The following is a 21,980-nucleotide window of genomic DNA, read 5'->3' as shown; positions in this document are numbered from 1 at the left end:
ATTTATATTTTTGTTCAGTGTAAATGGTATTGATTGAAGCTACTGGTACTCTTCAAGTGATTGTTAGTGATATAGCACCATCTTATGGTACATTTTCACAATAGCGCCTTCACAGCATGTAAGTTTGTCATATTCAGCACAGCAGGATACTTAAAACGGCTTCTAAAGTTAGTCATTTCCACTTAGAAATATCAGACTTGATTTGCCCTAAGAAAAATCTATCAACCCCAACAAAAATGTCTGTTAATTATAATCCACATAATTCACATTTCCTGTTGCTGCAGGATTATTTTCATGCTGTAGCAAACTGGCTCAAATCGAGATCCTACACCTGTACATCCATTTGTGGATTTATAAATGAATGATACAGTGCCTTCAGAAAGTATTCACATCCCCTGAATTTAAAATGGATTAAATTTAGATTTTTTTTGGTCACTGATGTACGCACAATTCACCATAATCTCAAAGTGGTTATGTTTTTAGAAATGTTTACAAATTAATTAAAAAGGAAAAGCTGAAATGTCTTGAGTCAATAAGTGTTCAACCCTTTTGTTATGACAAGCCTAAATTAGTTCAGGAGTTAAACTTTGCTTAACAAGTCACACAATAAGTTGCATGGACTCACTCTGTGTGCAATAATAGTGTTTAACATTACTTTTAAATGACTACCTCATCTCTGTACCCCACACATACAATTATCTGTAAGGCCCCTTAGTCGAGCAGTAAATGTTAAGCACAGATTCAACCACAAAGACTTGAGAGGTTTTCCAATGGTTTGCAAAGAAGGGCACTTATTGGTAGATGGGTAAAAAAAAATAAGCAGCATTGAATATCCCTTTGAACATTGGGCAGTTATGAATTACACTTTAGATGGTGTATCAATACACCCAGTCACTACAAAGATTCAGGCGTCATTCCTAACTCAGTTGCCGGAAAGGAAAGAAACCGCTCAAGGATTTCACCATGAGGCCAATGGTGACTTTAAAACAGTTACAGAGTTTAATGGCTGTGATAGGAGAAATGGATCAACAACATTGTAGTTACTCCACAATACTAACTTAAATGCTAAAGGACAGTGAAAGAAGGAAGCCTGTACATTATAAAAATATTACAAAACATACATCCTGTTTGCAATAAGACACTAAAGTAATATTGCGGGAAAGAAATGTGGCAAAGAAATGTTACTTTATGTCCTGAATACAAAGCATTACTGTATGTTTGGGGCAAATCCAAAACAACACATCACTGAGTACCGCTCTTCATATTTTCAAGCATGGTGGTGGCTGCATCATGTTATTATTATTGCACACAGCTGTCAAAGGTGATGATAACATGTATTGACTCAGGGGGTTGAATACTTAGCTAATCAAGATAAATTAGAGTTTTATTTTCCATACATTTTTTTAAACAAATGTTACAGTATTTTGTGTAGGTCGTTGACAAAAAAATTGCAATTCATTTTGAATTTGAATCCCACTTTGTAACACAACAAAATGTGTAAAAAGTCAAGGGGTATGAATACTTTCTGAAGGCACAACAAAATGTTTAAAAAGTCAAGGGGAGTGTGAATACCCATTGCCCATTGATTCTTGAAGAATATAACTTATAAATGCCTCATAAGCTTAGTTCAACTGACGTGCCCCATCAGAACCAAAATATAAGCTTGTTTACAAATGTAAACAAACAAACCAAATCAAATTGTATTGGTATACACATATTTAGCTACAAAACATGCTTAAAACTATTTTGATATCTTGGGTGGTCAGTCCTTGCATCCATTGCGCTATCTATGCATTTTAGAGTGGTTACATTTCTCCAGGCCCTTCCCTCAGCTTTTTTTTTACTAAAACAGAGGTGGGGTGTCCACTTTGTAATTGTTTCAACCGCAGATTGTCCCTTTAACTCACAAATGTATTTCTCAAACAATATGTAGCCTACATATTAGAGTTGATTATTAAGGGCAGAATGGTGATATGCTGGTCTTGCAGCTATCTCCATGGTTCCATAGTCTTCAGTTTGACTGTTTCTCTTCTGACTGGTTGGTTGGTTGGCTGTAGTGTAGAGGGCGAGAGGAGAAAATGAGAAATGCAAGACCATTGTTGTTTTTGTCTATGGAAAATTGGATTTATTGATAGGTTTTGAAAAAACATTCAGACCTAGGGAAAAGTGCTATACAATGTAATCCATCAAAAATGACAAGATAATAATTGTACTGCCAGTGCCAGAAACTCCAATAGATCCGTCTTTGTCAGTAGGCTTGTGTGTATTGAAGCCATTTCTTAACCACAAGAGGTCAGTATTTAGCTACATTTGCGTATACCTCATCCTGCATAAAAACAATCAGAAAAACTCCACAGCACTTTGTGGAGAATGAAATTACACCCCAGGTCTGTGGTTAAATAAATGTTTTTCCAATAAGAATCATTTCCCCTATCCACAGGTGTGTCCTGTGGAGTCAGACAATATGGCTGTAACTTATATTACATTTTCTATAGGCATCAATGTAACTTTTACTGCAGGCTTGTCTGTTATCAAGGGTCGCAGCCTGTATATGCACGTCTCCAAGATTTCACCCTCGGTTTCTAAATATGTTTTATGTTATTCAGGGCCTAAGCAGTCGCATATCACATTGACTTATATTACAAGTTCCATCAAGTGAGCCTGCCCTTGAAATGAGCCCGTTCACATTTCCTTACAGTTCAAATAAGCAGAGGAAATAGAGGTCTTGAACAGTAACAAAGAAAGAGAGAGTCTTCCCAGAGGCTGTAGTGAATTTGATTTGTGTTCCACTGTAATCCTAAATTCTAAGGACTTTGACAGTTGCGTCGTTGTGGTTTTCTTGGAAAATGTCATCTCTTTTCCTGACTTTTGTTTCGTTTTTGTTCCGTTATTGAGCTTTGAGCAGCCAACGCCAGGAAAACCGTGTAAATTATATTTAAAAAGCTCAACATAGTGTGGTTTATTTTTTTCTATAGACCAGAATTTTGAATGTTGCTTCTACATTTCAGAGTAAAATCATTGTATAAATAAATACAGAATCAATACATTTTAATTTACACAAAACATAATTGACGGAAAATGCAGTTGATTATGATGATTTCCGACATGTTGCATTGCGTATGTAAACTAGTTTATACATCAGCAATCTATGGCAATGTAGAGTTATGAATTATGACAGGGGCACTCTGGTTTCCATAGTGACAGCAAACACAAGAGTGGACTTATTGCTCTTAAATTTCATAGAGCAGTAATTTCATTTACAACTGTAGCCAAACACAGCTGTAGGATTTGGGTGTACTTGAAAGTCCTAGCAAATCTTTGTTGACGCTATATGACACCCGGCTGGGTGTGTATCGTGTGTGTTGGTTGATTTATGTGGATATCAACACCCAAAGTACTACATTATGACTGAGTAATATTGCAATATGAGACCAATATATGACCAGTCCGCTCTCTCTCATTGGTCAATTTACCACTCAGAAACACGTTAAAACGAACACAACAGACAGTAGGAGTACACTTAGTTGAAATAGAGGAGGTGCTATTCGACATGGCGATCTAAAGTTGTCTTCCCAGGACCACCTTTGCTATCAGCAGCACGTTGGAGTCAATGTCATAAAAACCATCCCCTGTTTATTACAGCTGCTATAATAGGACTGCTGAAGGGAGGGAGAGTATCGCAAACCTATCGGTTCAAATACTATTTGAAACTATCAAAAAAAAAATAGCTGTGATTTATTGAGCTTGCCTGTTGCAACAAAACCAATAGAAAAGCCCCAAAAGTGCAAACCCAGCCCACATGGCTCTCCAGATAGGCTTAAGCAAACGCTCAAAGTATTGAAAGATTTGTCATATATGTGAACCCAGGTATGGTCCCGTCCCATTTGAGCAGAGCTGACATGGAGCCCCTGGCTCCAGTGATAGTGTAATCTAGTGGTGTAACCCAAGAACCTGTTGCTGGTGGTCTGGCAAGAGGCTTCATGGCTGCAACAGTCAGAAGAGAGGAGATTCCCTTTACAAGCAGGGCTTAGCTGTATACTTCCTCTCATTATGAGGCTGTGAGTGTATTTGGATGTGAGAGCAAAGGCTACTGTAGCTAACATGGGGAGAGAGAGAGAGAGAGAAGAGAGAGAGAGAGAGAGAGAGAGAGAGAGAGAGAGAGAGAGAGAGAGAGAGAGAGAGAGAGTGCATGCGTGCATGGGTGTGTGTAATACCAGCTCTATAGAATACTGTATAATGTATTTTTTTTGTTATTGACATGTGAAAAGGAAGTGTACCTAGAAGGCAGATGTCAGACGGGAGATTGGGTTCTAGCAGAGCAGACACATCAAATCAAAAATGGTGGTAGAGCAGAGTTACCCGCAACAGATGAGTGTTTCATCTTTTAAAACAAGTCGCCCCAACATTAGTGTTTTCACATGCAGACTCCCCTCTAACTCTCCCTTTTAAATGCACTCAGAACTGAGAGCCAGAGAGAGAAAGAGAGCTGGCCAGTAACCAGGCCAGTGCTGCTGATAAATTGTCAGGAATCTTAAAACACTGGTTATCAGCTGTCTGGGAGGGGATGGGGGTGGGATAGGGTTAGATGTGTCTGCGTGGGGGTTGAGCACTGACTGGTCTATGGGATGAAGTAGTAGTAGACCTGGTGTGGGTGTGTGGGGTGGGGGGTGGAGGTCTAGTACATATGTTTATGACTTCATGTCACTGCACCAAAACAAGGTGCCTTTTATTTTGGCTACCACGTCTATGTCCCCATTGGATGACAATGCCCCCATCCGCAAGAAACGAATGGTCACTGAATGGTTTGATGAGCATAAAAACGATTGAAGCTGTTCTGGCTTTTGTGATACTTTATGTTGGTGTTTCCTTTATTTTGGTAGTTAACGTCACCTGTATTTTAGCAATGTCCTGCATGGGGTAACCTGATGAACCGTTCTGTACTTTCAGAGGGGTTGGGTTAAATGCGGCAGACACATTTCAGTTGAATTCATTCATTTGTACAACTGACTAAGTATCCCCCTTTCCTTTAATTTCTGTGCAATTTTTTGATTAGTCCAGTGCAACCTATTATAGCCTATGTGTGACTAGTGCATAATGCATCAACTACACATAAGTGTAAAATTGGCAGTAATTGTGGGGAGCTGCATGACTTCATGAGCTCGGGAGACTAAATAGCCTAAGAACTTGTTACACAAGGGGGATACTAATTTTATATATTTTTGGTATGACATTTGGATATCGAATTATGAAATACGACGTGGCAGGCAGACACAATAAAATCTGTTATGTTCATGTCTGACAATCTGAGGCGATAGCGACCACCGGTCAACTTCTTGGTGTTCTTTCCTCCCTCTCCCTCTCCGGGCAGCGTAAAAATGCCCCTTCTTTTTACCCAAAGGGCGCCAAAAGTGTGTGGTCAGGGTTTATGTTAGCTGCAAACATGATCAAAACCATTCTGCAGCAAGTAATGAAAGCAGTGGGGTGTTGTGGAAGTGTAAGGGCACCTGGAATTTGGCCCACCCGGGAGAGACTTCAGGTTCTCAGCCCTACGGACAAGACGACCAATAAACAAGGGGCCACTCCGTTGCAGATCAATCTGCCACCCACTCATTAAATCAATACGCTACGTAGTCCATGCGCGCTTAAAATGAAACATTTTGGAAAGAAGTGGTGAGTTGCATGTAGGAGTTAGCTATCGAAATTATAAATGTTGCGAATTGCTGTTGTCCGTCATATTATAGTAGACTATAGTCCATATCTTAAATGTTTATATGTTTAAAAAAATATGAAATCGTCTTTTCAAGCGAAGATGTTTGATTTAAAAGTTGTAACTTTGTCTCCAAAAATGATTAGTCTACATCCCTGTCCCCAAATAAAAACATAAAACCATAACCATTGTCAACATAATTCATAATATACCTATGGTTCATTTCATGGAGGATATTAGATCTAATTAGAAATAATATATAGGCCTAACCATACGGCCTATTGCCTATCAAAAAAGTGCGCTACCGATACTCACAATGATTTAAGCCCATAATTTCCATATAGTTGATTAGCCTATAGATTTAGTCCTACGTGAACTATAGCCTCATCGAAATGAGAGAATTCAGGCTAATAAATTATGCCTTGAAACACACTCAAGTTTGATCATTTCTAGCGAAAGATCTGCTAAATTTAAGTGAGGATGCACCAAACATGTAGCTAAGCTCGTTTATTCATTCAATTATGTATCTATTCATCTATTATTCATGTATATAAAAACATTTGCATATTGTTGCAATCTGGGCATGTAATACAAATACCTGTATTAATCATGTCAATGCATAATACAGTATCTCCTTTCAACTTTATAAATATTGTAATAAATTGTATAATTACATGGCATTATCCATATTATTAGCAGTTCAACTTGTACTTTATTCAATTTAGAAAGAAACACTTTTTGTGTCAAGCAGCACGCTAGGGTATTATAGCATAGGCCTAATTTCAAGGAAGCCAATTGCCAGGAAACCTATCGATGAACAACCACGGCATGCACAGACCATAACATCTTAACTTGTTTCAAATGAGAGGAAATGTGGAAATTAAATTCATCAGTAGCACTTATAAATCAAATGACAACATGGACAGAAAGACTACTTAGAAAGGACCAGGGCCACGTCATTGGACAGCTAGATCGCTCAAGATTGACTTCGAGATTGGACGTCTGTCCATGTCTTGAGGATGTTGGGAAATGCCTTCAAACACAGCCACTAGGGGCAACTGTGAGCGCTATTACCATCAAGTAGTAGAGGTAATCCCATGACTCTGGATCCGAAGGTAGCGTGTTCAATCACAGTGGAAGACACACACTTTTGTTTTAACCCTATCCCAAACCTTAACACTTAACTTCGAAATTTGATGTTTGGAGCCACTTCAATATTTGACGTTTGGATAAATGTGGATTAACGTCAGAATCTGAAGTCAAAATTGGTTAAACCGTGAGATCTTGTTGCAGCCCAGCATTTTGGAACAATTCCTCAAGTTCTCCATCTCTTCAAACTTTGAGATCATTAATTAACTAGACAAGTTAAAATAGACACCTACTCTGCTGGGTTTCCACACATGTTTGAACAGCACTGTGGCCAAGCAAAGCTGAAGTGCAGTACTACACCAGATGATTATCTCATGTATCATAAGGGAAAGTAAGTGTAGTCTGGTGCTGAGGCAGCTGGCTCTGGGAAACATACTCACAAAAAAATTGCCTCTTTCCCATTGGCCAGCTTGGCAGCAGCCTCTGTGTCATTGGCCAGCCCGAGAGACCCGAGTGGATTTTCCAGCTCTGTGATTTGATGAAAGAGAAACGTGATACTCATGAGACCAGTGATTGGCCGAGCCATAGAGAACTTTCACAGCCCTCCTTTGATCTGAGTAAAAAGAGAACAATATCTAATGTGAGGCATTATACAGGCTTAACCTGTGTGGTTTGGACTTCACTACTGCACTGGCGTCAAATACCTGGTAGCTGGGGGATTACGGTCGGGGTTATAGGTTAGACTGTGCCTTCAGAAAGTATTCACACCACTTGACTTTTGCCACATTTTGTTGTGTTAGAGCCTGAATTTAAAATGGATTAAATTTAGATTTTTTTGTCACTGACCTACAAACGATATCCCATAATGTCAAAGTGTAATGATGTTTTGTAAAATGTAAAATCTGAAATGTATTTGGCAAGCCTAAATAAGTTCAGGAATAAACATTTGCTTAACAAGTCACATAATAAGTCACATGGTCTCACTCTGTGTGCAATAATAGCGTTTAACATGATTTTTGAATGACTTCCTCATCTCTGTACCCCACACATACAGATATAGTGCCTTGGGGAAGTATTCATACCCCTTGACTTATTCATCATTTTCTTGTCTTACAGACTGAATTGAAAATGGGTTAAATATTTGTGCACAATACCCCACAATGACAAAGTGAAAACAAGTTTTTAGAAATGTTTCGCAAATGTATTCAAAATGGAACACAGAAATATCTCATGTAGGTATTCACACCTCTGAGTCAATACATGTTAGAATCACCTTTGGCAGTGATTACAGTGTCTTTCTGGGTAAGTCTCTAAGAGCTTTGCACACCTGGATTGTACAATATTTGCACATTATTACTTTTTAATTCTTCAAGCTCTGTCAAGTTGGTTGTTGACAATTTCAAGACAGCCATTTTCAAGTCTTGCCATAGATTTTCAAGACGATTTAAGTAAATAAGCCACTCAGGAACATTCAATCTCATCTTGGCAAGCAACTCCAGTGTATATTTGGCTTTATGCTTTAGGTTATTGTCCTGCTGAAAGGTGAATTTGTCTCCCGGTGTTTGCTTGAAAGCAGACTGAACCAGGTTTTCCTCTTGGATTTTGCCTGTGCTTAGCTCCATTCCGTTTCTTTTTTATCCTGTAAAACTTCCCAGTTCTTAATGATGACAAGCATACCCATGACATGATGAAGCCACCACTATGCTTGACAATATGGAGAGTGGTACTCAGTAAAGTGTTGTATTGGATTTGCCTCAGACATAACACTTTGTATTCAGGACAATAAGTGAATTGCTTTGCATGTTTTGGAATATTTTTGTTCTGTACAGGCTTCCTTCTTTTCACTCTGTCAATTAAGTTAGTATTATGGAGGACCTACAATGTTGTAAATGAATCTGTGTTTGAAATTCACTGCTCGACTAAGGGACCTTACAGAAAATTGTATGTGTGAGGTACAGAAATGAGGTAGTCATTAAAAAATCATGTTATACACTGTTATTGCACACAGAGTGAGTCCATGTGACTTATTATGTGACATTTTTTAGTCCAATAAACATATTTAGGCTTGCCATAACAAATGGGTTGAATACTTATTGACTCAAGACATTTCGGCTTTTAATTTTTAATAAATTAGTAAAAAATTATTGAAACATAATTCCACATTGAAGTTATGGGGTATTGTGTGTAGGCCAGTGACACAAATTTGATACATTTTCAATTCAGGCTGAAAAAGTCAAGGGGTGTGAATACTTTCTGAAGGCACTGTAATTGTAAGGTCCCTCAGTCAAACAGTGAATTTCAAACACAGATTCAACCACAAAGACCAGGGAGGTTTTCTAATGCTTCACAAAGAACGGCACCTATTGGTAGATGGGTAAAAAAGCAGACATTGAATATCCCTCTGAGCATGGTTCCTAACTTAGTTGCCGGAGAGGAAAACCTGGATCAGTCTGCTTTCCACCAGACACTGGGAGATGAATGTACGTTTCAGCAGGACAATATCCTAAAACACAAGGCCAAATCTACACTGGAGTTGCTTACCAAGAAGACAATGAATGTTCCTGAGTGGTCGAGTTACAGTATTGACTTAAACTTAAGACTTGAAAATGGTTGTCTAGCAATGATCAACCAATTTGACAGAGCTTAAAGAATTTTGAAAAGAATAATGGGCAAATATTGTACAATCCAGGTGTGCAAAGCTCTTAGAGACGTACCCAGAAAGACTCACAGCTGTAATCGCTGCCAAAGGTGATTCTAACATGTATTGATTCAGCGGTGTGAATACTTATCTAAATGAGATATTTCTGCATTTAATTTTCAATAAATTTGCCAAAAAATATGTAAACATGTTTTAACTTTGTCATTATGGGGTATTGTGTGTAGATGGGTGAGACAAAACATAAATGTAATCAATTTTGAATTCAGGATGTAACACAACAAAATGTGGAATAAGTCAAGGGGTATGAATACTTTCTGATGGCACTGTATATGTGGATATCAGAGTTCAAGGTTCGGGGCGGTGGATGAATCAGTGGGAAAAAGGGCCATTATCTTCCTGTCTGATGTATGACAGGTCCCTATGTGCTTGTGATGGCTGATGGGAGTACTCTGGGACTCTGAGAGAGTCAAAATAACACAGTGACGTCGTCATCAGCCTAATTAAAACAAGGAATTATTCATTGGGCCGCATGCTCATTAATCAACCCGGGCCATAGCCTGTTGACACATAGTGGGTGTCGGATGTGTGCGTTTCTGTACCCTCACCTCGAAAGTAGTTTTTTGGTTTCTCACTGGATCTGGACTGACCTGCACAGAAAATAAAGGGTACTCATAGATCCAACTTAGTGCCCGTTCAATATGGCAGATTGCATATGGGTCCACCGTCTCTGCACCAGATAGGGGGAATGTGGTGAACCCTTTCGGAAAGCTTAGTAACACATGTGGGGACAGGGAGGGAGGGTGAGGGTGAGAGAGAGAGAGCAAGAGAGAGAGAGATGGCGTGAGAGGGGGTAGAAAGTGGATGGTTAGCATCGCTGTGGTTTAACGCAGGCTAGACACAGACTTCTCCAGAAACTCTCCATTACTGCCCATGATGGATGACAGAGGAACCTGGCCCGGATGCACCGTCCTCTTTTCTCCTCACAGGGCCCTAACTGACTGACTGACTGGAGGGACCCAACCAGGGGTTATACCATCACCATCACAACACCGCTCCACTCTGACCTGATGCTCATTAATGATCCAGGAGAGAGAGAAAGAGAAAATGAGAAAGTGTGTGTGTGTGTGTGTGTGTGTGTGTGTGTGTGTGTGTGTGTGTGTGTGTGTGTGTGTGTGTGTGTGTGTGTGTGTGTGTGTGTGTGTGTGTGTGTACCCGCTTTCTCACGTGAATTCGTGGGAGGCACAGCCTATGGTCCCACGCTGTGTCTTATGAAAACAATGTAATATTGCTGATGTTTTGGGAGACAATCTGGTGCGTAACAACACCGAAGTGTAGCTATTCAGGTCAGATATGGCGCAGAACAATGGTGTAAGATTACAGAGATCTTATTTTCCATGTCTTTAAGAGGACACAGCATGGCCTCTGTTGATATAAGCTTAAAGATCTTTGTTAGGCGTTTAACAAAATCAGTTGATTGACCTTACATTTTAATGTCTGGCATGGCAAAATGTCATGTGGGCCCCTAAAAAATAACCTACATTGATATGCAGAATTTTGGTCCTAAAAATAAATGTTATCAGTCAGGAAACTATTCTGCATTTTGAATTCAATGTTTAGACTTTATGCCCCTGATCATAACACTTAGAGAGAAAGATAAGGGACATCTTTCGTTTTTTGCTGAATTCCCTTTCCTAATCTTCAGAGGAAGGTGGCACAGGGTGTAAATATTTATTTATTACGTCCCAGGCTGGAAACACGCTGTGACCTACACAGCGTGATGCCGTCATCTCGACCTAGTTATCCCGGCCACTTCCACCGGACAGATAAGGAACTCGCTCCCGGTCAGAAACGCACTGACATACCATGCATGGGAACTAGTCACAGAGGGACAGTGTATGATGTACGATAATATGCTCTATCACATTTTCAACTGGTCAAACCGATGAGGCTTTTGTCTGCATTCGATGGTGATGGCTGCACGATTCATGTTTACAAAATGATAAGTTGTATTGATTGCCATCAATTGTCGAGGCTACTCAGAAAGAGTTCAGGTTTTTGTTCATTTTCATTTTTAACCCCCAGGCGCATTAGTTGTCAGCCAAATACGGACTTGAATTATTTGTTCTCTGTTGTTAGCGAAACCCTGCAGCGACATCTGCGTTGTTGCAGCTGCGTCGGGAAGATATAACTGCTGAGAGTAATCGAACCATCTTTAAGAAGTCAATGAACCTCGTCCGAATAGGGATGACATCATCCTCTTGGGGTAGCCTAATAATCTAGGTGTCTTTTGACCGCTGCTTCGCCGTCACTCATACAGCAAGCAAGAGAAAATCCCTGGACCCAAAATCCAGGGAATTCAGTCCCTGGACCCAAAATGAAGAAAAATAGACCTGAAAAGCATTTGCAATATGATGTATTATCTCATGCATGTTGCATGTCATTTAACAGGATTTTGCAAATGCAATCGTAGTCCTTTGGCTACAGATAGGTTTAGACGTATACATTCTGTCTGCTTAATTTAAAAACTGGGTCATACTAGTGGTACAAATGCTGCCTGCCTTATAATGTCACATAAAAAAAATGCAAATAAGCATGAAACGCGTCAACAATGTTTATTTCCGTTTTCCATTTTAGTCCTCATTTTAGAAAGATGTCTATAAAACATTAACCGAAGAACATCTTTGACATGTTTATTGTTTTATTTTAATTCCTTGAAAGACTCCCATATGGGGATCAAGTGGCAATAATCTGAACAGTTAGTAGGCTATAGTCCTACGAACGAGTCCCCGTCTATCTTATCACTGATGTGCCTAAAGCACCGTCATTACAACCTTATGCTATTCATTGGTTTGTGTTCAAAATGGGTTTAACATTGTGAATGGTGTGGGCTATATCATTCTATTGTAGGCTGGATTTGTATCGGTTTCTTGAAGTACAGTGATGTGAAATGCATGGACATTGATTTGTTGGGTTGTTATGGATGATAAAATGTAGAGTTCAATAACTTGGGACTATGAGCATTTCGGTCTATGAGCATTTTAGGTATTCAATTGTTGATGTGTGTTGTCACAGCGAAATGACACATTTTTTTGGGTGATTTCAATGTACTTCCAAAGTAGCCTTCAAAGCCACATTTTGGATAATAATGCGTCCATGCTGCATTCAATGGCGCGATAAAGCAAATAAAGCCACTGATTTGCAGAGTATTCTACAAACCCTGGAATATAGTGATTTGTTAAATCATTTTGTCCTATATTAACGCATTAACCTGAACGAATAATATTTAACCGTTAGCCTATAGTTAGGGTAATTTTTGCAAATTAGCAACTATGATATCGATTTGATGAAAGCTGTATACGCCTTCCATTCCATTTGGGCCTGAATTTATATTCCAGCCAAATTGACCAGACATTCACCGCCGCAAGTGCTGCCTTGGTTAGGCCTATCGAACAGCATCCGGGCACTGTCTATTCCTTTCTTTAATTGGTTAGTTTAAAAGGTTACTACTGTGCGTAACTCGTGTCTGGGATGTCCCTGGTCTGTTTATTTCCCAGTGAAGAAATATTACACAACTACCGCGGCTGTTCATCATGCCGCGGCGACGCGCCTTCCACTTAAATAAATGGCATAAAATGTCTCGAATCTGGCCAAGGTCAGTCAGTGTCAAGCCACAGCGTTTAGCTAACAAAACATAACTATTATGGCTAATAGACGGTATCCAGTCTTAATTATTTGGACACCAATTATTTACAAACCCGACTGGGAACATTGAATTAGACCTAAGTCTGAAATGTAGTCCTTTTAAAACGAAGACACAGAGCTCCAGAAATGTTGAAGAACTAATGCATATCGCCATAGCCTATAAGAAAGACAAACACGAGCACATTGTTTTAAATGACATCAACTTTACCCGTAAATGACATCAACTTTAGCATAGCCTAACAAACTTTACGCAAAACAACCTTTCTAAAATGCATCATTGAGCGCAGGTACACACACACACACACACACACACACACACACACACACACACACACACACACACACACACACCTTGATATGATAGGCCTACATTACTAAATGCTCTGTGAACAGTCAATTGTGAATAAGTAGTTTACAAGCAGAGAGGTTGGGTAGATTTAAATGTCAAACTCTCTCAATCCATGTTCCCTCACTGAAACGTATTCGTAGTAGTAGGCCTAGCCTATATATTTGTTTAAATGTAGGCTAATATATTGCACTGTACCCTATTGTGAAACCCATAATAAGTGCTACCTACATTTTTAAAAGGTTGCGGGTAAGGTTATGTATTGTTTGAAGGTGTATTTTGTTAAATCCACAAGGCCAGAATAACGATGTTGACGCGAGGCGTACATGGTAGTATAGTCTGCAGTGTGTGTGTGTAAACGCAGCCATTTTCCGGTCAATGTTTTTGCGTGCAGCATTCCCAACTGGATTTATGGTCTCTATTAACGGTTTTAAATGTTTATCACCGACAAAACAGAACAGTCGCCTCCTGCTCGCCGGGATGAATGGAGTGTTAGCCGAGTCCCCTACAATGACACGCATGCCCCCAGCCACTTGGGAGGTCTGCCTCTCCTGCTCTCTTCTCACTTGATCTCATAGTGCCGCGCGCCACAGGCGAATAGACCATGCAGCGTGAGTCAGGGTGTTTCAGAACGATATTTTAGGATAGTCATTTGCCTAATACACATTGTGTATATAGCAATGGGTGTAGCATATCGTATATATAAAGAGAACCTACGTGAAAACACACATTTGTAATATTTCCACCCTACATTGCACATCATTTAGATTACCCCTCTTCAATTATATTTTCTATTTCATTGTCTATAGACTTTTTCAACTGTCAAAACAATAACACGTTATATGTGCACTTCCGCCCCGCCTCAAAAATACGTTAAAAAGGTCTATAGTAGTCTATTGAATGCCAACGTTGTTCATTTTGTGTAAGTCGAAAAATCTGCACCATCAACATATAGTCTATAGCTAGCACACACACATGGGCCTGTGTTACTGCGATTATTATTAGGCTATTAGTATTACAGTGTTATAACGTGTCAAAGTGGTACTCCAGTGTAGCCTACTTAGCATTATAATAACAAGGTAACAGAGCGGCTTACAACGAGCAAACAAGCGCACAACGCTCCACATGGTAGCCAATGCAATAACTATAGAGTTACATCGTCGTAGTCAACTTTGACTGACTTCCATCAACACCGTTACTGAAAACTGTGCATCACATGTAGGCAAGACAGGAAATAGCCTCTATAACAAAAATAAAAGGTAAATATCACAATTAATTCAAGTGTCCCTTGAAATGTATTCAAAACAAATGAAGACATCCGCGTAGTTTAGGCTACTTACCATGGATTAGATAAGGTTCGTTATATCCGCGACCTCTAATAGGAAGAAATACCAGCAGTGTTCCAACAGCCCGTGTCGATTCCCCATCCCCTGATAATGGCCTCGGTTATACAGAGACCCGGAGCGGTTCCTTTCATGCCGAGCACTCATAGCTTTTCAACAAGACAACATAGCCTCTGTCCTGGGAGACGGCGCACCGACCTGTGCCTGGAGAAGGTTTTTAAGGACGGTTTGGATGGAGAGGGTTTTTTTTTTGTGAGAAACTCAATCTCACATACAGTAGCAGGCCCCATCTGGGAACTGTCACAACTGACAGCAACACAGGGCACAGGCCTGATCTTCCGCACAACATTGCGCGTAAAAGTAGGCATATAAGAGGTTTTGCATAAAGGTCAATTGTTGTCAGGCCCGTTGTCTGTTTTTGGGGATATATTTTACGTATCATTCGCAATGGTTGGAGATGGCACACAGATAAGCGTCGCGGAATATTCTGGTCACACAAGTCCAGAGATGCTCCTGGACTCAGAACTGATTTCATGATCTCTAAAAAGTAAGCGTCATCTTTATGCGCGGCAAACGTGAAGCAAAAACAACCATTCTGAAATGTTGTTTCACACTGAAGGATGCAAATATTTGTTTGTTTGTTCATTAGTTGTTGCATATAGGGCATGATTTTACTCATCATTCATTGAATTATCATGGTGAATAAAGTCATTCTCTTGACCTAGTAATATTTTCACTTGCAGCCTAGACATGCATCCTTCATCTTGCCTAAATTTGATATATTTATTTAACAGCGATGCATTGTTGAAAGTCAATTTGTAGTGCCAGTTGATGCTTTTGAAAACACTGATAACCCGTGCCACTCAGTCTTATTGAACTAAACTTGAGACATGAACATGATTTCATCGAACTCCCCACTGGGCAAAAACTGTTTGAATCCACGTTATTTGTCATTTCAATCAAAACAAAATCCATTTGATGACGTTGAATCCCGTGGAAAACTGATTGGAAATGAAAAAAGTAATCCACATCGGGGATTTTCGTATTTTTTTTTCACCCAACTTTTAACCTAAATGACCTGGTGACATTTTTTGGTTGATTTCACGTTGAATTCACGTTAACTAACAACTCAAACAGATGTAAATCAAAACTAGACGTTAAACTGATGTCTGTGCCCAGTGGGTTGTATTATCGGAAAATGCTCTTATGTGTTGTGCTGGCATATTATTCAACTTATTTGTTCAGTATATTCTGTTGGTCTTAATGTGTTTTTTAAATGATCAATAAAGATGTGGCCATATGTTGTTTTTTTTAAATTGTGGCCAAATTCTAGCTGTATGCATAGTAACTCTCATTATGTGTACAACAAACATGTCCGCATGAATATGTCACTCGGTCTTTGCCCTGTAGATCATTCGTTGATTGTGCCCCATCCCCTAGTAATCACATCTTTGTCCCAGCTATATTTAAATATATCCCCACTTCAGCGCCATATCTTATTTTTAATCAAAAGTTGCACTGTTGGATTATATCTTTTTTCACAATGATGCAACGTTTCATAGGCTTTTGTTTAAGTGCTGGACCATGACAAATCATAGGCCTATTAGCTCAGTAGATAGTGGGCTCGTTCCTCTGCCCAGGCGCTGCTGATGCCTGCCTGATCTTACAACGCCTGGATAGGTATTTTACCTATCAGCTAACCACATCATATGTTAGTGCAATCTGTCAGTCGATGATGTGGCACGCAACCACTGATTTATGCATGCAACGTCTGAACAGAGGAAAGCGATCTAGGACTTCATCATAGAAAGATTTGGACTCACGTGGGTTACATATAGTTGGCCGTCATTGTAAATAAGAATTTGTTCTTAACTGACTTGCCTAGTTAAATAAAGGTTAAATAAATAAAATACAAATATATAGTAGGTTTGCAGTCTGTTTTGAGTGCACCTTTTGCACTTTTATAGTTCTGAGAAATAAAAAAAATCTTCAGAATTGAAATAGTCTAGGCCTGTCTCTCCTTAAAATACAAACACATGTATAACCCTACATACTGACATACTTCTTTGACAATTAATTGATGCCATAGTTTTCCTATATGGGCTATATAAAAAAATGAATTAAGACTGATCCTCTTTCCAGATTGCGAGTGGAACGCACCGCGTCATTACGTTCAGTGTTGCAGCAGCATAGCTTCGAACCATCTGATTCGACGTCAACGTGTCTACCCGCCTTCGTTGAGACTGCAGGGGGAAAAGAACTGGGTAGGAGGGTCTTATGAAGTAATCGTTCGCAGATGTTTGTAATACTAGGGAAAAATCTTATTCCACACTTAGAGAAGTCTATCATGTTGTAAGTCCAGTCCACTGCCGTTATTAGAGGGAATTAAACAAGAGAACAAAGAACAGTATTGGCCCATACACACTCATTTTGATCGTATGCAGTGTGCAATTAAGGAAATTAAAAGCTTTGCTATTGTAGGCCTAGGCATACCAGCCATCCTGCAAACTATATTATTTTGGCATAGCGCAGAGGATTAATCAAAACGTAGCACATTTGATTGGCACATTGGACCAGGTTATTGCTCCCTACTGCATTTACACTGATTTGAGGATGGTGAGCTCAACCGGCTGAAAACAAAGTATGTAGCCTATAGGTCTATGAGTTGGCCTATGAGTTGTATCCTTCTATAAATAATACAGCAGCAGGTCAGTTTCAGCTCATCTCTTTATCACGATAGCCAGTTGATACTATTTCGGACGCCATCTTGACACGGACAGACAACAAATTATTCCTAATTATCATACTTCGGACTCGTGAAACAAGCCATTTTCATGCTACAATTATCTAATGCAATCGGATGGACTGTAAATCTTCGGCGTGTCCAATCCTCTTCTGATTTACGTCGCTGTAGATGTCACTTTAATTGCATAGCTTCTCGTGAAAGAATCCTTTGGCCTGTTGTAGCTTATTTGAGATCTGTTTACTCACCAACCAAGCATTCAAAGGACAAGTCACGATTATTCTTAGGGCAGTTTAAATCCAGTCTACTCTCTAGTAAATATTTACCATGCTGTGATGCAGTGGGCAAAAGTGTGAAATAGACATGTGAAATACAAAATGTTATGTTTACAGGCGTTTTATGTTGAAGGCCTAGTCTATAATTGCGCAGCTGACACACATTGATAAGTGAAGTAGGCTGTAGACGTAATGTTTTTTTGGTTTCGTTGTAATGTTTGATTAGTGACGTGCATTTAAAAAAAAAGAAGATCTAACCTATTTATAGAACAATAGGCTATTGTTTTCTATCAAAAGAAGGATATTAGTCATATCCAAAATGATTTTATGCAAAGGCTACAGGTTTCATCGTCCGCCCTCAACCCCCAACCCTAAAAAGGCACTTCAGCGCCGCATTTTGATAGGCACGCTATCAATCACACGAACATCCGATGGCTGGGCCCTCTCTCGAGCCTCGACAATCTACCTTCCTCGGACCGACCAGCTTTTAACGTCAAAATCCACATTTTTCCCGGCTCCGCTCTGTCTCGTCCTCTTGTGTTTTGGGCGAGAAGAGTGGAATGCCATAATTAACCAATGGAATTTCAAGCCTATATATGCTATTTCTGCCACCGTGTTTACATCTTTAGAAGGGTTGGTCATGGAGCCTAAAGAAAGGCTAGTTTTTTACTTAGACCATCAAATTATAGTAGCCTATAGCTATTACGCAGTTACTAGAAAAATATTTAAAATAGAGAATCACTTCATAACATGGAAAATGGAGTCACTAGCAGCAATAAATAATACACATTGTTAATGTTGAGTATATAACAATTGTGGTTAACTCGGTGGTCTTAAAATGTTGAGTAATTATTCCACTATACTAGCCTATTCGTAGGCCTACAATTCTTATCATCAAGATAGTGCAGCCTAGTAGTGTGCTTATTCTATTTGTTTATTTCATCCTTTTGATATGGAATGACAACAACAACGATACTAGCCTATAGGTACCAATATTACACTACTAGAAGGGCTGTTAATGAGGAATCAGCATGTAATAGCAATCAGCTAAATGATAGGGCTAATAATAACGGTCTGTAACAACAGCCGACTAATAATATTATACATCATAATACTCGTCATGATATATAATAAGATGCCTATAATCAAGGAGGAAAATGACAACAATGAGCTGTGTTGCATGTTGTTGAAGCATGGATACATTTCCTTGGTGATTCTGTTGAATTGGTCATAGCCCCCATGAACATACGTTTGATGTAAACAACAATATCATTTACCCTTATGGCAGCTTATTGCTGACCGAAAACACCACACAGTAATTATTCGTCTGGCGCACTACACATAAATGTTCTGTCCACCCAGATAGATATTTAGTTTCATTGTAAGCTGTTTCTTAGACTATATTTATCTCCTACACGATCACCTATGTCAGAACCCGCATGTTCTAATAGGCTACAAACACGACACAGACCGTTTCTCCTGCGCGTGGGAATGTTTCTGTTTCTACTTGAGGAGCTGTTGTGGATGTATCGGGTGAGTGCTGTTTGACAGGACTCGGGAAGGGAGAGCCCAGGCAAGCCTATAGGCCTTAATTTGAAATATTATTGAGGCTTAGGCTACCTCTAATCAAACAGAATATGCATGATTTCATTTTTACCATAGCTATATAATACTTTTTTTCTATTCGAGGGAAAGAGCTACTTGTCTACTAAGACGCAAATGTTTTTTTTTAAAGAATATGTCATACCTTGCAAGCGATATTTTACATTGAATGAGTTTGGTATAGAATAAACCCTTTATAGTCTGCCTCGTATTTTCACTTTAATTATGCAACAAGGTGGTTGACTTTGTTTTAAAAAAAAACAGTGGTTTATTGAATTAATTACATTGTTTACATCTCAAATATTATTTAAATTCCACGTCTCTGGACGGAAGTGCAATTGAGTGGACTAAACAGTTGTTTAAAACACTATCAAATACTGTATACGACCACAAAAATGACAACATAACACTTCATTACTTTTTTTTCAAATAAAACATTTGTTTGAACTGCAACCACGATATCAGCCAAACACCATTGATATTTATATCCAAAGAGAGATAGATGGAGATAGAAAGATTGGGATAGATTGAGAACGACTTCACATACACCATAGTGTCCAATATTTCTGTTTGGTTTACTCTTGGGACAACAACAAACATCCAACCAACAACATCAGGCAATGACAAAGTCCCTTACCAAAGGGTGTTGTATCTCCTCTTAAAAATGGAATGTTTTTTTCTTCAAATATCCACTCTCCGTAGCGGCAATTGCACATAAATATTCCATTAAATAACGTGAGAGTACAAATAAAAGTCTAGAAGAAGACTTTTTCATCATTTCAAGTCTTTTTTTTGAGAGGAGAAGAAGGATATTCACTGTTTGAGTTCCAAAGCCCAGACATGCTGCGGCCAACCAGTCCTTCCTTTGGTTTTCTTGTCATTGCTGCTCGCGGTGTTTTTCAAAACGTCATTCTGTTGGAAACAAGGAAAAATCAGATGTATGTTATTGTTGTCGAGAAATACTACTTTCATGCCACTTATCACCACGTCTCTCAGGCATTCAAGGCTGTTATTCGGCCTACTGTGGTGTGGAGGCCTGAAGTTGTTATTACTAAATTATTATGAAAATTATAATATATTTACAGTATTTTATAACGCCAGTTTAGAACAGGTATCATTTAGCAACCGTGTCTCCATAAAACCAGTATTATGGTCGCGTATGTCAAGATATTATAGGCCCTAAGGTTTCACAGCATAGGCTACTATTGAGTTTCACAGCATAGGCTACTAGAAACCTAGATAATAAGCAAATGTATGATCATTAATGTCAAGCCTTGGAAGAGGCTACTCCATGTTTGCATAAGCATGCATAACTGAAATTATGAATTTGTCTTACCACTTCTTTCTTTCTCCTCTCCTCCTTTGCTTCTGTCTTTTTGAAGTCCGCTTTGAAGGCCTCTGCGTCGCCGTTCTGCTCGTCCTTGTCCAGAATGTCCATGAGGTAGGCGATATAACTAGTAGCCAGCCGGAGGGTCTTTATTTTGGACAGCTTAGTATCCGCAGGAACATTGGGAATGCAGTCCCTGAGCTCCGAGAAGGCGCTGTTGATGCTCTGAGTCCTGCGCCTCTCCTTTCGGTTTGCCGTAGGTCTCCGTTTCACCGGCCGAGGTCCCATCCCGATCCCAGCGACGCCAGCCCCGGGGATACCACCTCCGTAGTGTGCGTGGTCTAACGCCGGGCCCCCGGTGGAGTATTCGGGGCTGTACGAGGGCGCCATACTGTAGTCTGGGGGAGACATCTCCGGGTGGCTTATCAGCCAACCGTGGAAGTAGGGGTTCTCTTCGTGGCAGCGGCTTGCAGCTGCTGCTGCCGCGAAGGAGTAGCCGTCATGATGCATCACCGGATGGTGAGGGAATCCACCAACTAAACTCATGGCGACACAGCAAGAGACCAAAAACTGTGCTACTAACGAACCACGAAAGAATACGGTTTCGCGCTCTCCGATTATAGTCAGGTTCTCCAAAATATTTTAGGAAAATAGGCTATTCTCATAAAAAGTAACTTGGTTCAGTTGGTCATTTGAAAAGCACTGGTATTTATATTTGTCCAATATAGACACCTAAACGAAACTTCAGCAGTGCATGCGTTTTTAGACGTTATTTTTTCTGTTTTGCTGGTCTATGGTGTGGAGTATAGAAGAATGTTGTCAGCTACTTACACGTATTTCTCAATTTGTCCATTCCCAACGTGAGAAAGTTCCTTCTTTTCCATTACGGAGACAGACAGTGCATGTTTCGCCTGATGAACTGCGTCCTCAAGCACTTCGGGTCGAGCTTTTCCCCTCCAAACTCTTTATGGATTCCAGACCAAATTCATGAAATAGGGCGTCAGATAACAAAAAAGTTCTAAATCCCAGCTGCTATAGTGTGCACTGCACGCAATACACAGCCTTTCAGTTGAGCACACAACCAGAATTCATCCGTTTGATCTCCATGTCACAGCTTCATCTTGAGAACGACTTGGGTTAATATATGTCGTCAAGACCACTCTGAGCCAATCGCGTCTTAGAGGAGG

General features: G+C 39.7%; 2 protein-coding genes across 5 annotated transcripts in view; both read right to left on the bottom strand.

Annotated features, from left to right (window-relative positions):
- The window catches only part of LOC106602387 (scrapie-responsive protein 1), a 31,273-nt gene extending 16,205 nt beyond the window's left edge, over window positions 1-15,068 (bottom strand). The window contains exons 1-3 of one of the 4 annotated variants that reach the window (XM_045722719.1): window positions 14,844-15,067; window positions 10,061-10,102; window positions 7,237-7,324 (exon numbers count right to left, since the gene is read on the bottom strand). The gene's annotated coding sequence lies outside the window, so the exon portion shown is untranslated. Of the gene's footprint in view, window positions 1-7,236; window positions 7,325-10,060; window positions 10,103-14,843 lie in introns of all 4 variants that reach the window. The other 3 variants (XM_045722722.1, XM_045722721.1, XM_045722720.1) reach the window with 3 other exon arrangements.
- Window positions 15,069-19,705: 4,637 nt separating this feature from the next.
- LOC106610170 (heart- and neural crest derivatives-expressed protein 2) lies at window positions 19,706-21,905 on the bottom strand. Its single transcript, XM_014209360.2, has 2 exons — window positions 20,803-21,905; window positions 19,706-20,378 (listed from the first exon to the last, which is right to left on the bottom strand). Exons 1-2 carry the CDS (start codon window positions 21,337-21,339, stop codon window positions 20,280-20,282), a joined length of 636 nt encoding a protein of 211 aa, XP_014064835.1. The 5' UTR covers window positions 21,340-21,905; the 3' UTR covers window positions 19,706-20,279.
- Window positions 21,906-21,980: the final 75 nt, after the last annotated feature.

The sequence above is a fragment of the Salmo salar genome, chromosome ssa08 (genome assembly GCF_905237065.1).
Source record: "Salmo salar chromosome ssa08, Ssal_v3.1, whole genome shotgun sequence".
In the NCBI taxonomy this organism is placed as follows: domain Eukaryota; kingdom Metazoa; phylum Chordata; class Actinopteri; order Salmoniformes; family Salmonidae; genus Salmo; species Salmo salar.
This window is presented reverse-complemented; position numbering and strand designations above follow the sequence as displayed.